Below are 17,598 nucleotides of genomic sequence, written 5' to 3' on the forward strand. Positions count from 1 at the left end.
TGACAGAGTCGCCCTGAGGGGCTGCAGTTCCCGCCACCGCCTTCACTCTGGCTCGCAAGGGAGATTTAAAAATGACTCAGTAAGAGCGAACCAGGCGAGTAGAGACTGTCTGGGCCTGTGGAGTCTAAATCCACGTGGGGAGGCAAATGATAGGGTGCGTGGGGACTGGAAGCCAATCTGAGGCGTGTAAAGAGAAAGGCACAGGCCACAGCTGAGGGAGGAAGGGCTCGCGCCACATCGAGCTGGCGGCAGGCAGCCGAGCAGGGAAGGAAGGGTCCTAAAACCAACGTTTGGGCGCCAGATGAAGGCGTAAATCACAAACAATCTCACACCAGTTTGGAGTTATGATTAATAGAATGGTTATTTATTTAAAGGGGAAAATACAGATCACCGTCCCAGCCAACAGCCCTCTGCACAATCAGGAAGGGAGCCTAGTCACTGGAAGCAGAGCCGGAAGCCAGAGAGTGAGTGGAGGGAAGTGGCCGCATTTTTAAAAAGAGAGACCACGCCCCAGTGGGCTGGTATCTCAGTGGCTATTGGCTGAAGGAGCGGAAGGAGCTCCCACACCAAATGGGGAAGTAGAAAGGGGGAAATGGGAGGAGTGGAGGGAGAGGAACTGTGGCCAGGACATATTGTATGAGAAACGAATCTATTTTCAATAAAAAATTGATGATCTTAACTGCAGATCCTTTAGCAACATAATACAACTTCAAACCATAAATATACTCCACTGAGAAACTTGAACCTTTACTTAAATGATCTTTTTATAATGTATCTTTATAAGATATCGCATTTTCTTGTATGACTCAGTTTACTTAAATATTTACAGCTTAACAAAATTTTTTATCAAAGTTTCTTAACAAAGTTTCTTATCAAAATTTTCTAGCTGGGTGGTGGTGGTGCACGCCTTTAATCCCAGCACTCGGGAGGCAGAGGCAGGCGGATCTCTGTGAGTTCAAGACCAGCCTGGTCTACAAGAGCTAGCTCCAGGACAGGCTCTAAAGCTGCAGAGAAACCCTGTCTCGAAAAACAAAAAAAAAAAAAAAAAAAAAAAAAAAAATTAAAAAAAAATTAAAAAAAAATTTCTAGAAGCCTAGTGTTAAACACAGTGTGCAGAGGTGTAAGTAGTAAAACACACATGTGTAAGTCACTTTCTGTTAATCTGAGTAAATCTTTATAATCTTAGCAATTTATTATCACACAAAAATTCATCCTAATCCAAAATATTTTAGAGACCTCTGTTGTCTCCTTAATCTAAAAGAAGACACAGTAATAAGCAGAGGGCTCAGAAGGACTAGGAACTTTTATGAGTGTTGCCTTATTTTGTTTATAGCAAATGACCATTTTAATTAAGATGATGGTGAAGTAATATCTTTAATCTAGTAAAGATGACTGACACCCACATGCTTTTTCTTTCCATCTTGATGAGGTTATCAGTCAATATGGAGTCAAGACACATGTTGCTATTTTTTAAAAAATCTATTTTCCTAAACAAAAATTGAGTCCAGCAAAGAAGTCATGACATATACCTTGAATCACAACACAATGCAGAGGCAGGCAGATGTCTGAGTTTAAGGCTAGCCTCTTCTACAGAACAAGTTTTAGGACAGCCAAAGCTTCACAGAGAAACCCTGTCTTAAAAAATGATAGACACGAAAACAAACAAAGCAAGAGTTGAACACAAGTTATACATAAGTGTTCTGTTGTAAATTAATATTACCTATGTATTGATTTTCTTAATTACCAGTTTTTTGTTACAAGTTTTAAGCTTTTTGTGACAGATTTTATAGATTTTTAAACCATATCTAATTGATATAAAAATTCTGAGACAAAGACTTTACACAATAGTTTAAAGATTTTTTTTCCCCTCCCCAACTGCAACACTAGGGAGAACATGCCCTGTAACTCACCTGGGCAACACAATGAAGCTGGCCCTGTTGGCAGAAGTTCGGGTGAGCCAACCATGAGAATTTGAGCTTGGGGAATCTGGCCCTGCTCCTCACTTGCCATATGCTGGCATGAGCAAAGAGGAGACATCCTTCCATCCCCACCCCTCACCACCCCTCGCCCCTTGTCTATTGAAGGCAGGGGAGTGGGCTTCTGGGTCAGGAGAGTGGTAGAGCCGGTCCTGTCCATTACCAGCTGTAGCACTTGGGAGAGCAGACCCTGTACCTCACCTGTGTAGCACAATAGTGCTGACATTGCTGGCAGGGCATGATTGTGGGAAAGCTCGCTCTAAGTCCCTTGTCTGCCACGTGGTGTTGAGGGCAAAGGAAAGATGCCCTCCCTTCTTAGCCCCTTGCCACTTGTGGCAGAGTGGAAGAGCATACCCTGAGGTCATGAGAGCAAGAGAACTTCATCTGCCTCTCAGCAGCTGCAGCACTCAAGAGATGTGACCCAGACCCTCATCTGCCATATGGTGTTATGAGCAAGGGGTAGATGCCCCCCCCCACAGTTTTTTGGTGTCAGAAGTTGTTATAATCTGTGAGAATTTGAAAATTGGGTGTGACATCTGTGGCCATTGAGCTGTACAGAGGCCAAGCCATTTGTAGTTAGATGCTGTGGGAAAATGGTCATGTATCCCATCACTTGTATTATTTTAATAAAATGCTGATTGGTCAGTATCCAGGCAGGAAGTATTGGCAGGGCAACCAGGTAGGAAATAGAGGTGGGGTGACAAGAACAGGAGAAGTCTGGGAAGAGGAAAGACTCAGTCTGCAGTTGTAACCCAGATGCAGAGGAAGCAAGATAAGAACATCTCACTGATAAAAGGTACCAAACCATGTGGCTGACACAGGCAGGAATTATGGGTTAATGTAGGATGTAAGAGTTAATAAGAAGCCTGAGCTAATAGACCAGCCAGTTTATAATTAATGTAGACCTCTGTGTGTTTCTTTGGGACTGAACCACTGCTGAATCAGGCAGTACAGAAACCTCTATCAACAGTAAGATAGTGAGGGTTTAATAAAATCCCTGACACTGAGGAGGAAAAGAAAAAGAGTGGCAAACAGAACTAACTGAGTGAGGATTCCAATATCATATAGGTCCAGAAGGACATAAGGAAGCTGTAGGACTTAGAGTCCCAGGAGGATGTCAGGAAGAGACAGAGTAGGCAGCTCTTATGGGGAGGTAAGGAAGTTCTAGAAATGGGCTGAAAACATGTGGGGAGAAGAAAAAGGAGGAGGAAAAGAGTAGGAGAGAGAAGGTTCTCATGATAAGATTTTCCAAATCCAGAGCATCTCCAAGCAGACTGAGAGACCTGTCAGAGAGAAATGTCCCAAATAACAGAGGAGAGACATCCCTTTTCCATATGATGGGGCCAGGAGAGTGAAAGGAGTATCTTAACATACCGGTGGATGTGGCTTTTATAGTAATAGACAAAACAGGCAGCTTTGGGCTCACACCCAGTAGAAGAAGAGAGAGCAAGTATAGGGAGAGACAGTCTTTTCAAGAAACAGGCACCAAGATGACTTAGCAAGTTCCTAAGCTAATTCAGATTCCCAGAATAATGGTGGAGAAGCATAGCAAGAGAAGGGAAGTCATGGCTTACAACATCTATATCTATATCTATATATGTACTTATGTATATATACATATAGGTGTGTTGTAAATATATGTGTGTGTGTTTCTAAGATATATATGTGTGTGTTGTAATATCTATATCTATATCTATATCTATATATCATAGGAGAGTCAAATCAGCAACTTGGTTCAGTTAGGAGACTGGGTCCCTTAGAAAGAGGTCCACTTATGCCCCATCCCAGGTTTCAGTACCAGATACATAAAGTGAGAACAGGGCTGCTTCGAGGTATGGTTAGAAGAAAGGTTCCTATTGTATATAAAAGTCAAGGTAAGGGAGAGAATGTCATACACTGAACACAACCAGCAGAATAGACTTGGCCAAGGGGGTGGAGAGAAGGAAGACAAAAGAGAGAGAGCAACAAGTGCACAGCAGAAGTATTAGAATTATAAGGGAATCAGAAACTGGGGGAAGGGAAGCCTATGAGCTGGAGAAGTTTAGTGTAAGATGTGGGCCCAGTTAAAGAGACAGGATGCCAGCCTGAACTCTTTTGTAACAGATATTTGTAATGCTGAGGGAGCCTGGAGGTCAGCATGTCCTTTGGTATGCTAATAGGTACTAGAGTGGGCCATTTGTCCCAAATTTTTGTTTGGTTTTGGATGTAACAGCCTCTAAATCCACCAGGACAATAAAATTAGAAGACTGCTTTTCCTGCACCAATTAGCAGAGTAAAAACTAAGTGGGTGAAGAGAGTATAGGAAGGGAAATAGAGGAGCCCTTTGAAGCTGTAGTTACTTCACACACCATCAGTTTCCATATCTATGAATACAGGAGACTGCAAACGTCAGTTCTGGGGCTTGAAGTTTTGCAGGCACCTTGGTCCCTTCTCATGGACCTGTTGATACTGCTCAGCGTTGTGGAAACTACCCATCACTTTGAGAAAGTCTTCAGGAAGGTGTTTATACAGTGAAGTTAATGTTTCATTTTTGTTTCTAGGGTGTTGCTTAGTAGCCCAGGCTGGCATTGTGCTGGTGGTGCACTAGATTAACCCTCCTGAATGCTGGGATTACACAGATGGACTGCACCACCACATACACCTTTCCTACATTTCCAGAAAGTTCTTTTAGGATATGTAGTACTAAAAACATTAGAAATACATGTCATTTTGTGCCATTCATTCTCAATACATTATGCAGCTTAGATATCCTGGAGTTTGGCTCACACAGAGAATTGAGAACAGGAGCTCAGAGATCCAGGGCCTGCACTTCCCACAGAGCCTACCCCCACTAGAAAGCCTGCTCTTTCAACAGAGCCTGCTTTTCCTGCATAGCCTGTCCCATCTACAGAGCCTACCCACACTAGGCTGCTGAGGAAATAGATCCCGATTTGTAGCAATCTCCTGAAGGGTTAACAACATCAATGGTCAGCCTGGTGTACTTTTTATACCTGTATAATTCACCCAAGTTTCTCCAGCAAATTCAGTGTTGTAGGAGGAGGCCGCTTGTTTGTTCCCGGCTGCTTAGCCCTGAAACAATCATGAAGGTATTCAACATGGGAAGCGAAGTTTGCTCTTTTCAATTTTGTCCCAATGTCAAAAGAGCAGCCCTCAGTCAATCAATACATACATACACATATCCGTGCATACATGCATGCATACATACACATTTTCTAGGATTGTTATAATTATTATACTATCTGGTTTATTAAATCTCCCAAAATAAAAGAATTCAGACTGCAAGTTTCTCCTATACAGGGTATATTTAGGAACACTAGACTGATCATCAGGGACATTTTCCTCTTTCCCTTCTATTATTTGCCGATTTAGAGGAATCTTTTGCCAAATGCCTGCAAAGTGTTCACAGATTCTTTCATTCAATACATATCTTTTTTGTTAAGCATCTGCAAGGATTTGCCCTTTCCAACAAAACCATTGTAAAATCTACAGTATTCCAGATTACTGTAGATTCAAGTTTGGAGGCATATACCTACTTCAGGTTTTGCAGCTCCATCCTTCAGAAACTCAAATGCTACGCTACGGGAAAACAAGAGTGAAACCATGAAGTTGATCCAGGCACAAACCAGCACATGATCCAATAAAACACATTCAAGCTTCCAGATACGCGTCCGGCCAGAAGCTGTAAAGTGAAAATTCAAGAGAAGAACCCGAGGTATCCACACTCGCCCAGTGCTGTGCACGTAACTCCACCGGCACAGCCTCTTTAAGAAGCCGAACTCTGGGCGGGGGCAGAGCGCTCACGTGATCCGGAGCAGCTCGCTTGCTTGCGGAAGCCGCTCTGCTGTTCAGTAGCCAAGATGGTGCAGTTGTACAACCTGCACCCGTTTGGGTCGCAGCAGGTAGTCCCCTGCCAGCGGGAGCCGGAGCAGATCTGCTGCGGCGGGCTGGACGCGCTGTTCGTGGCTTCGGGCTGCAAGGTGGAGGCGTTTGCGGTGCAGGGAGCAGAATCGTGCCAGCTCCGCTGCGCCTTCTCCACGCTGGGCAGGGTGCTGCGCATGGCCTACAGTGAAGTCGGTGAGGAGCGGCTTTGGGGCGGGGCTCTGGGTGGGGAAGGGGCTTGAGTTTCTCTGCCCTGGCTGCTGTGGGTCTGGTAGTTAAGTGCTGATTGCGTTTTTTGTGCAGTTGTCATAGCAACCACAGATCAGCAGGAGCGTCTTGGTGGAGTGCTTGCCTAGTTTGCCTGAAGCCTTGGGTCTAAGCTTCCTCTCTGAGGTTGTTCAACTAGTAATCTCAGCATCTGGGAGGTGGAGGCGAGAGGGGATCAGAAGTTTAAGGAAGTCCTTTGTTGTTTAGTGAGTTCCAGACTAGCCTGGGCTACAGATAATCTTGTCTCAAAGCAAAACAAAAAACACTCAACAAGCATCAGTCTACAGGGGCGGGGGAAATGCTGACTTATCCAAGGTTTGAATTAAAGGCCTGTAGCTGGGTACCACTTATGCCAGACTCTTAAAAAAAATATGAATGTAAAAATTTTCCAACCTCACACAAAAGAAAGAAGAGGGAAAATGATACCCTGGAGTTCACGGTATGCTCTCCCTCAAAAAATATTCCAGATCATAGCCAGCCCTTTTATATTTGTGAGTACTATTACTTATTGGTGGTTTGACTTTGGCAAATTCTTAAATACATGTGTGTGTGTGTGTGTGTGTGTGTGTGTGTAAAACAAAGACATGGGCTGCATATTTACACAATTTGCCTTACTCTTAAAAGAGTTTTATTCCAAAATTTGAAGCAATGAATGATGGGTGGTTTTCTTGCCTGTCATTACTGTTGATTCCTGGGTTCCTTCCATTGCAGTAGCTCTGCCTAAGAATCATTTAGAAAGCATAAAAAAAAAAAGAAAGTTCTCATTCCTGGACCACACCTTCAGAAACACAGTGAAGTTTTTCTGGAGGATATCAAATGCTTGGCCAGCTCGTGTACTAAGGACTCGAGCCACACCAACTGCAGGAGGCTAGCACTAAACTGTGATAACCTCATTAATGAAACCTTGAAGAACAAAAATGCTTTTATAATTAAGTTGGCTGCCTAAAAGAACTTTAGGAGTCATGTGGGATGGTATTAACATCATGGGCCATATAACTCAAAGGTAGCTTTCAGTTCACAGTTGAACCTTTGAGTGTAACTTCTTTTAATCCATGCATGACCAAACATTAGTAGACTGACTCCTGACTGTGCCTATGCCCAGAAAAACCTATCTTCGACTTGTCCTTTGGCTTTGTGCTCATATTCTCAGTACGTGGACCCGGGAATTTGTATTCTTAGTGCTCAGTGTCCTCTGCTGTAGAAAATCTACCCTTGTCAAAAGCCAGAAAAATTTCTGTATTTATATTTACTATAATGTTTTATAGATCTTCTACCCAAGCACAAAGCGTTTTCTTTTTCTTACTGTCAGGGCCAAAGGAAACCCCAATTCCAAAACTCCAAAAAGCAGTCCAAATATACAGAAATGAGGGATCATAGGAGTATTTCTGGCAGTGAGATAAAAGCTAACATTCCTCAGGAACTTGTGAAGCTGGTTCAAAAGGAGTCATTTCCCTTACCTCCAGCAAAATGGATCTATGGTTTTCCAATTAACCTGTGGTACCTCTCAGCATATCAAGGTCCAGGCTAGCCTCTTGGCTCCCTCAGTCCCTACTCACAAGTACCCGTTACACATTTCAGAGTCCATGTTAGTATCTTAGCCTTCTTCACCTCCTTCTCTAACCTAAGCTTCTTTCAGCTCAGGCTTCCCCTCACCACAGTTGCTCTCATCCTACTTAGAACCTGGTTATTCTCACTGCTCTCTGCTCTTGCTATTCTTACTACTCTCTCTCTATTTTCCTATCCTCTGCTATTCTCTCTTTTGCAGATAGCCCTGGCCATGTCCAGTCATCTGGGTATGTTTAGTCTGCTTCTTTCTCTCTCTGCTCTTGACTCTTCCAGATCTTCTTGCTTTTCTCTCTCTCATTGTCAATAAAACTTTCCCCTTCACCATACCCTTGAGTAATCAGGTCATGTCTTTTTGACAGTTTGCTTCACCCCCTACCCTGCCAACATACATTTGGTGCCAAAACCATCAGATACACTTCCTAATCAGTTAAATGCTGTTCCCCTTCTGTAAAATATGAACCCTATGGAAGTCACTCCTAGGGTTCCTGGAGTTTGACATACTTGACATAAACAATTTGAAAGAATATAGATTTATGTTGCTCATAGTTTGAGAGGTGTGAGTCTACTATGTTATGGAGAACTCAAATCATGGTGACCAGAGCGTAAAGTGAAGCAGTAACAGGAAAGAACTAGGGCAAGGCAGAGTTTCTGGAAGCTCTCTCTTCAGCAGTGATCTTCCTTCCAGATGTCCCCTTTATCTAGCCAGACTCCTTTCTACAGTTCTACCCTCACCACATTAAGATCTCCAGTGGATTAATGCATTCACTCATTCATTAGGGCAGTGCTAATGATCTAGTTGCTTTTGGAAATGTCCTCATAAGAAACAACCAGAGGTGTGTTCTAAGGACTTTCTTAGTTCAATCAAGTTGAAATGATGAATCATTACAAGAACATTACGTGTTGCATGAGGATGCTTGGCCACTTGTTTGTTTTCTGGTCACCTAAACTCCTGAAATAACCACACAGAAACTGTATTAATTAAATCACTGCTTGGCCCATTAGCTCTAGCTTCTTATTGGCTAACTCTTACATCTTAATTGAACCCATTTCTAGTAATCTGTATATTGCCACATGGCTGTGGCTTACCAGCTAAAGTTCCGTCTGGCTCCAATGGGGCTACATGGCTTCTCACTGACTCTGCCTTCTTTCTCTCAGCATTCAGTTTAGTCCCCTCCCCTGCCCCCATCCCCACCTTGCTCTGTTCTGCCCTTGCTCTGCTATAGGCTCAAAGCAGTTTCTTTATTAACCAATGGTATTGACAGCATACAGAGGGGAATCCCACAACAATTAGGGAGAAAGTAGGTAACAATTTAGAAGGTAAGTTTTGAACTTTCAGCATCATCAGGGCTAATAGAAATTGAATTTAGGCTGCATTTATGATGTGAAGAGGAAGGATAACCAACAGAAAGAGAGAGACCCAGTGGACAGTGCAGTGTTGAAGGCCCTAGTGCAGGCCATGTGTTTATAAGGTGTTTGTGGGTGGTGGGGCAAAAAAGTAAAGACCACACAACTCTCCTTGTGTATATTGAACCAGCACAAGTGATTCTTTAACATTTTAGCACAAGTATACTGAACCAGTGACCCCCCCCCCCCACACCTCACCCTGTGTCTATATTTAATGATATACCAGGAACATAATTTCTTTTTAGGTTGGTCCCTCCCTTTAAAGGTTATATGAACCCTTGTAGAATTTCCTTTCCAATCATTGTCAGAATGAGCATAAGTCTTTGGACTAAATGATGGTCCATCATTTGTTGACTGTTGCCTTAGGCAAGTTGTTGTTAATAATACTCTGAGCATCAGAGTGCTGAATTATAAAACTGGAAAAAGATATTTATCCTGAAGGGCTTTTGTAAAGATTTACAGAAAACATTATAGGATGGCTAATGAGGCTTGTTAAGTAGGCCTGTTTAGCAAGTGCTATGATAGCATTTACAGAACCAGTCATCAATCTGAAATCATACAATGTGGACTTGACCTACAACTTGCAGACACATAATTTCATATGTGGACATTGTATATTTATAGTGTATATGAGTTAAGAGATTTTATTGTAACTAAAGAAGTGTCCTTATTTTTAAATGTCATTTTCTAACTTAAATGTGATATAAAAAATTATAGGCAACCAAAGAACTGTAGATGAATTGGACATCATCAAAATTAAAGATTTTTGTATACCTATTCTACCTATATATGGAAAGAGATATCATAAGTATTTAAAAAATATTTGTAAATCATATATTTGATAAAAGACGGGTCTAGAATATATAATAAACCAACTTGGTGAGAGAAAAACACATTAATTTATTTTTGTAATGAGCAAATAGAACTGGAGTATATGGCCAACTGAAAGAGCATTTGCCTAGCACACATGAGGTGCTGGGTTTGATCCCTAGTAGTTCATATACAGCAAAGGACTTGAATATACAGTTCTCTGAAGAAAACATGCAAATGTCCAAAAGCACACAAAAGGGGCACTACATCACTAATCATCAGAGAAATGCAAATTAAAGTCACAGTGATATACTCAAATCCCATAGTATAGTTCCTTACATTAAAATTACCACAAAGTAGGTGGGTATGATGGCATAAGCACTCAGAAGGCCAGGGCAGGAGGATCATGGCAAGTCTGAGGACATCCTGGTCTATGTAGTAAGTTCGAGGTGAGACTGGATATATCCTATATACCCTGAGATGGTAGGAAACAGGCATGTATAAATAGCTTTGCTGGCAATGTGAACTTCCGTTATCTAATTATGGTGGTAACTTGACAGTTTCTAATAAAGTTTAAAATACTCTTGGTCTGTAGCCAAACATAAATTTCCAACAAAAAACAAATTATGTACATATAGGCTTATTTATTACAAAATAAAGTATAGTGGTAATCCCCCTACATTAATAGGTGAACTATTAAATATTTATGGCACATGTGTTTATAAGATATTTTTATAAGATATTTTATAGATATCCACATGTCTGTATGTTATGTTGGGATGGTGGGTGGTGGATAGCCATGTATCACCATGGGGAAAAAGATATATTCGTTGTTTAAATAATTGGAGGTGATTTCTATTTTATGTTTATGCTGTGTAGTTACTTGAACCTTTTCCCCCAAAGAAACTTGTTATTAATTCATAAAGCAGGTATTGTTACAACAAAATGTGATTATTAAGTTAAACATGAATTTAAAAATGGCACATTGTTAAGTAGATTGGTGTGGTGTATAAAAAAGACAAAAAGCCTTGTTGTAACCCATGTTTATAAGAAAGAAAGTATTTGGAAGGTCACACACCAGACTGTGAACATTAGTCCTTAAGGATGAGACTGACGGGGGAGGTTAATATGCATTCATTTTGTACTTAACCAGTTTGGTTTCTACAACAAATGTTACTTTTACAGTTAAAATAATCTTATATAATCAATAGTTAAAAGAATATTGACTTAGTTTTATATTTTATTTGGTATCTCTAGTTTTCTTACTTTTCTGAGTTGTGACTTCTTTAGGAAGGGAAATAAATGTCAAATGTAAATTCTGTTAAACTCAAGAGTCCCTTAATTCTTTAAGACCTGAATTTTCTAAGTTACATGAATTTGCTGCAGTTGTGGCAGTAGAACTTCCAACTGTGGTAAGAGGATGAACTTGCATGACTGATGTAACTTAATACATACCTCTGTCCCTTAGAGGGCAGCTCTGGTCCTTCGAGTCAGTGATCCATGTGTTGTGTTATTTTATGCATTCCATTTTCAGGCAGCAAATTAAGCAGTTGAATTTCTAATTCTAAATTTCAAATGCAATCTTGATTCCTTTCTAGGAGACTATCTGGTAGCAATTGAAGAGAAAAACAAAGCTACATTCCTGCGTGCTTACATGAATTGGAGGAGTAAGAGGACTGAAAACTCCCGTGTCTGCATTCGAATGGTTGGGCACAATGTGGAGGCAACCTTCTGTGAAAGCTTTAGAGACCAGATGTCTATAATTGAAATTCCAATGTCTGAGGATCCTTTATGCATTTCATGTTGTCCTATGAAGGGAGATCTACTTGTTGGCTGCACAAATAAGTTAGTCTTATTTACTTTGAAATACTGGATCATTAATGAAGAATTCTCAATGTCGGATTTTGAACGTTCATTAATTATACATATAGATAATTTCACTCCTGTTGAAATTTCTTTTTGTGTTGGATATGTCGCTGTCATGTCTGACTTAGAAGTCTTAATCCTAAAACTGGAGTCAGACCCTACAAATGGAGAGAAAGTTAAACACCACCCACAAAAAAACAAAAACCGATTGCAACAGACAGAAGGTAAATGATGAATTTGACTTTCTAAAGAACCCCAGTGTCTATGGGTTGCCACTTTTCTAACAGGTTTGGGTGTTCTTATTACATTGCTTTGGCTTTGTGACTATTCATAGCTTATTTTGTTTCTACATGTATTTGTTATATGTCTGTAATGGAGCAACTGTATTAGATGAGGGTTTCTACCTGTACATCTAACTGTATTAGATGAGAAAACTGTTGGTGTTCTTTTTTTGAGACAGCATTTCCGTATGTTTCCAACTGACCTGGAACTCACTTGGTTCAGGCTTGCCTCAAACCAGGAATCCTCCTGTCTCAGGCTCCTGAGTATAGGCATTATAGTTGTGAGTCCCTATACCTGGCCTACATGAGTTTCTAATTTTTGTTGTTGTATTCAATATTAAATTACATTAGATATCTTTGCCTTGGTTGCCATTTTTCCCCAACTTGACTCATGCTAGAATTTTTAAAGAGTGAACTTTAGTGAAATGATGTCTCCACAAGAATGAGTTGTAGGTAAACCTGTCAGGGGGGCATTATTGATAAATTATTGATGTGAGAGGATCTAGCCATTGTAGGTGGTGCCACCTATGAGCAGGTGGTACTGGGGTGTATAAGAATGCAGACTGAGAAAGCCATGGGGAGCAGGCCAGTAAACAGCCCTCCTCCATAGCATCTGAATCAGCTGCTACCTGAGTTCCTGCCCTGACTCCAGCAGGGATGAAGTGTGGGCTGAGTTATAAACTACGATAAACCCTTTCCTGTCCAAGTAACTTTTGGTCATAATGTTTTATCACAGCAGTAGAAACACAAGGCACATGCCATGTCTAATATTCATTCAGGTGGCTGGTAGCACTTATAGTTGTTAAACTCTAAAATGTTATTTTTTAAGATGTCAGTAATGAAACTTCACAGCTTGAATCAGAAGATTTTGTTATCTGCTTAAAACCCATGGAGCTTCTTGGTGAAAAGTGTGACCAGTCTGGAATATCTGTTAAACTGGAGTCCACAGGATTAGCAGATGAAAAAGCAAAATATTTAAATGTTCAGCACCTGCTATATAGGTATGAGAGCAACTTTTATTCACCAGCATTTAATATTTACATACCTGCTTAAAGTGTATAGAAATTAGATCTCTCCTCTTTTTCTTCTTAAACCCACAGACGTTTTGCCCCTGATATTTCATTCTATGTCTTGTCTGAAAACATCAAGTTACATTCCCTTCAGCTGCTACCTATTCACCAAACAGGTAAGTATGGCTGAGTGCAGAGAGGTTTGACAAGGGCCTGGACTTGAGGGAAGTTCAGTGTGAAGACATTAGATTTGCTTCTTCTGCTGAGACTTCCTGGGAAAAGCAAAGTTATATTGGCGAAGAGAAGTGAAGCCACTAGGAGGGTGTGACCCGAAAAAACTCCTTTCTTTTGTTTGTTTGATTGTTTTGGTTTTGAAATAGTCTGTGGACCCAGTAAAAGAAGTTTGTGAGCACTGTAGGAGGATAGGTCTATCTAGGTTCCAGCTGAATATGGCACAGAGTTTTGTAGGACGGCGTTGCTGTTGTAAGCAAAGTGGGAAAACCTGGTCCGAGTGGAAACTCATTCAGAGTACTAGTTTTCGACACTGCTGTACATTGTATTTACTTATACTTAAAATACTGATATGGGAGATATAGCTCAGTTGACCAAGTGCTTTTCTAGCATGAATAAAATCTGGGTTTGATAGCTAGCACTGAATAAACAGGGTATGGTGGTATACACACCTAATATCAGAACTTGGGAGGTAGAGGCAGGGAAGGTCAGAAGTTCAAGATCATCATCTGGCTACTGAGTTCTAGGCTAGCCTGAGTCTATGTAAGACCCTCTGTTAAGATAATGTTGGTGATTATTATTCTGACTTAATTGGACTGTTTTGGACTCTGGCACCCACAACTTTTAAGTGCTCACCAGAAATCTAGTGAGCACCAAGATTGATACCAGAGGCTCTGCACTTGCTCATGGCCTGTTCAGCATCTTCAGATGGTTTCTGAAAAGATATAAATGTTGCTGTAATTCAATGTCTTTATAAGTTTTTTTTTAAAAAAGTAAGCATTGAGTAGCTACTGTTGTTGACCTGAGTACTAGACTAAAGTAGGCAACATGCTGGCACTTATGAAGTTGTTATCTAATGTTAAAAGCAGATACTCATCAAATACTGAGAACATTGTGGTGTGGACCGCATGACTACAACTGCTGCTTGACAAAGTTCCAGCATATTGACATTGCAGACCACACTTCTCCAGCACCTTTTTACTTTCATTTTTAATGGTTCTCAGTATTCTAAGAGTTTCCTTATGCCTTTTCCTTTGGGAAATTTTATGTGAGCTTTGAAGGACAAAATGTGTAAAACAGCAGCCTCTTTAAACAAAATAAATCTTTGGGGAAAAAAGTCCCTGTCACCAAGGAACTGCGAATCCCATTGTGCCCTCCTAATTACAGCAAGAACAGAAAAATTAGAGATTTACTAGACACTCCTGATTTCAAGTATGAAACACCTAAAATCCAGATCCAGAGCCTGAGGCCATTAAGGGCAAGAGTTCAGTTGTGAGGTATAATGGGAAAAGAGCAAGCTATCAGGACCTTCCACTTTTGGACTGTATATGGGGAACAGGCTCACACAGTAAGACTAAGACACAAAGGGACACAATTGGGGAACTGTTTAGTGCTTACCCCCTTGAGGAATGAAAATACTCTTAAATTATAGTGGAGTGTCTGGTTCCCAGAGGAAGTCTTTTTCCCAAGGTCAGGCTTTTGGATAAAAGTCTCCACTTCCTCTAGCCTTGAGGAATGTTTCTACTTGGTTAAAGCAGTCATTCTCCTTATCTCTGGGTGGATGAATTTGTTGCCCTTCTTTGATGAGGGTTCCTGGTAGAGTTACTGAACCTTGAAGAACAATACACATTTAGATACTAGCTTTTGTTCCAAGAAAAATGCTCTAATGAAGTTGATGGTGGCTTTCTGTTCCTGAATCACTGAGTCTATTTTCAGTCTTTCCCGTGGCTAAACTATAAGGTACAAAAGGTGTATTCTTTTTTTCAGTAAATATTGTGGCAGCCATCCCAATTTACCCTCAGATCATGTCTCCCTCCTCCTTTCCTCTGCCAATTCCATTCATCCTTCTTGGACCTGAGCCCTCCCATCCCCAAGCAGGTCTCTGGTAAAATTAGACATTAAAATTGTTAGACACTGCACAAAGCCTGTAGTAAAAGACCCTGACTTTCTCTGGTGTCTAAGAAAGTGCTTCCTGAGTCTTGGTTCAGCAAAGGGAGGAGAAGAGAGTATTCTCAGTAGAGGAAGCCCCAAAGCTTGGTAGAGAGTCTGTATTTGAGGAACTGAAAGAGCCAAGAATAGAGCAGAGTAAAGGAAAGGGGGATGTGATACAAGGCTGGAGATCAGACAGGACCAGTAGCCAGGCAGAGGGTCAACTCTTTAATTTATTGAACTTCCCATAACAGTTAGAACAAAAAGTCCAATTATTCCATGGCCAATGTTACCTACCTCTGGATTCATTTTGTCTCAGCCTGACCTGCTTGCTGTTCTCCATCAACAGTAGCCTTTCTGCATTCCTCAGATATGCCAAACATCCTTTTCTGTAAAATCTATTATTTCTTCTACCTAGACCTAGAATATGCTTTCTTCTGATCCCGTGTGAGTGATGTGTTTTCATCATTAATTGCACAGCTCAAATGTCACCTTACCACAGAGGACTTGCCTGGTTTTCTCAGTTTGAGTTCCTGTTATTTTTAATTATGTGTGTATGTGTGTGTCTAAATGTGGGTTTGTGCATGTGAGTGTAGTACTGGCAGTGGCCAATGAAGATGTCACAGGTGGTTATGAGCCATCGAACTTTGTTGCTTGGAGCTGAACTCAGGCCATCTGTAAGAGCATCAAGAGCTCTTAACTGCTGAGCTATCACTCAGACTCTCCATTCAAAAATATCTCTTCACTTTAGTTTACTTTTTTGTTCTCTGTTATAATGATTTCAGCCACATGAGGTGTTGGACCCTAGCATCCCATCACCGAGGACGAGGAGTCTCCCTAAGAGACCATCTCTCATATCACAGCTGATGTAAAAGCATGAAGATTTTATTAATTCTGTCATGAAAGGGTCTTCCAGCAGTTGGGAGGCTAGAAGACCCTGAATGTCTAGTACAGGCTATTTTTAAAGTGAAAAACCACAGAAGGAAAGGGTGTCTGGGAGTTGTTCTTTAACTATTATGATTGGCTTATTCAAAAAGGCTATTACCAATAATTGGCTGGAGAGTGGTTGCCAGATCAGATGAGGTAAACGGAAACTTCTGAGGGTCACTTTGCCCCTTCCCAGGGACTAAGTCAAAACATCAGTAACTGAGTCAACACCTATGGGTTATCTTGCCCCTCCCTATTCAGGGAGATGGAAAGTTCCCGACATCTCAGTACGTGCATGCATAGCTGTTATGTCTTTGGTTCCCAAGAGAGAAGGGGAAGTACTGAGAGTTGTCAGAAATGGCTTCAGAATTGTCTTAAAGTTCTACAGAAGCTGATACTTCTGGGTTCTAGAGGTCATCTAGGTGCAGACAAGCCCTCAGACAGAAGTGCCTAATGGCCCCCAGAGATGTTAAAGGGCCCCACATGACCCACATGCTGTGGATTGCATCATCCACTTACGATTCAGCTAAGCCCTTGTGTACATGCATGGTTACATCATCCATGTATGACTCAGTTAAACCCTTACACTCATGTGTGAACCCTATCATCTGCATATGACGTAGCCATGTCAACCCCCCTGTGCTCATGCATTAGGCAGCTTTTAAAAGCTGGACTCACCATCTTCCTCTCTCTCTGCACACTAATTTCTCCAAGCCTGTAACGCCCCTCTAGTAAACTCCTAAACGGGTTTGTTGCATGTTCCATGTTTCCTTCTCACTCGTGCCAGGTAATTTCTTTGGTGCTGTGAGACTCAGGAGACACTCCTTCTCAAGACCCTCTCCTGTGGTCAGGATCAGGAACTGGGTATTTTTTCCACAGTGACCATGTGTTCCATTTGCTTGAGTGTAATTTCTATGCACACAACTTGCTTCAAGTGGTGAGTTTTCCCCATTCTGGTCAGCTTAACTGTTTCTTTGAACCTGAGGAATTGACCATTGAGCTCCTGGGAAATCTTCTGGTGTTCCTAGAAATGGGGGTACAGCCCCAACCGTGGTCTTTAAGGCTATGGTTGAGCCCTTCACTGACATTCATCTCTGGATTGCATCCCTTAGCTAAAATCATGTTTGGATGACCCAGGGTCAGTCTTCCTGCAACTGGGGACCCGGGGTTCCTAGAGTCTTCTTTTTCTTTTTTTCTTTCTTTTTTTTATCTTTTCTTCCCCCAACACTGTGAAAGGTTGCTAAGAGCAGCTTCTGGCCTCTCTGGCTTCTGAGTCACCCCAACCAGATCCAATCAGGTTGTAGCACCTCACCTGTAGGCAGAGGATGATCTCCTACAGGACCTGTGATTTTTGCCACCCCAGATTTACACCCCGCCTATAGGGGGAGACATCCCATTATAAGCCTTGTGGTGTTGCTGTTTTGTGGGTCTTCATGGTTTCAGCTATGGGTA

General features: G+C 41.4%; 1 protein-coding gene across 1 annotated transcript in view; it reads left to right on the forward strand.

The window, feature by feature from the left end:
• Positions 1-5,816: 5,816 nt before the first annotated feature.
• Positions 5,817-17,598, forward strand: part of Hps3 (HPS3 biogenesis of lysosomal organelles complex 2 subunit 1) — an 89,521-nt gene continuing 77,739 nt past the window's right edge. Inside the window, 4 exon segments of the mRNA XM_038346931.1 lie at positions 5,817-6,050; positions 11,501-11,992; positions 12,879-13,050; positions 13,150-13,235. Coding sequence (XP_038202859.1) covers positions 5,834-6,050; positions 11,501-11,992; positions 12,879-13,050; positions 13,150-13,235 — 967 coding nt within the window. The 5' untranslated portion in view covers positions 5,817-5,833.

This window comes from Arvicola amphibius, chromosome 11, assembly GCF_903992535.2.
Source record: "Arvicola amphibius chromosome 11, mArvAmp1.2, whole genome shotgun sequence".
NCBI lineage: Eukaryota > Metazoa > Chordata > Mammalia > Rodentia > Cricetidae > Arvicola > Arvicola amphibius.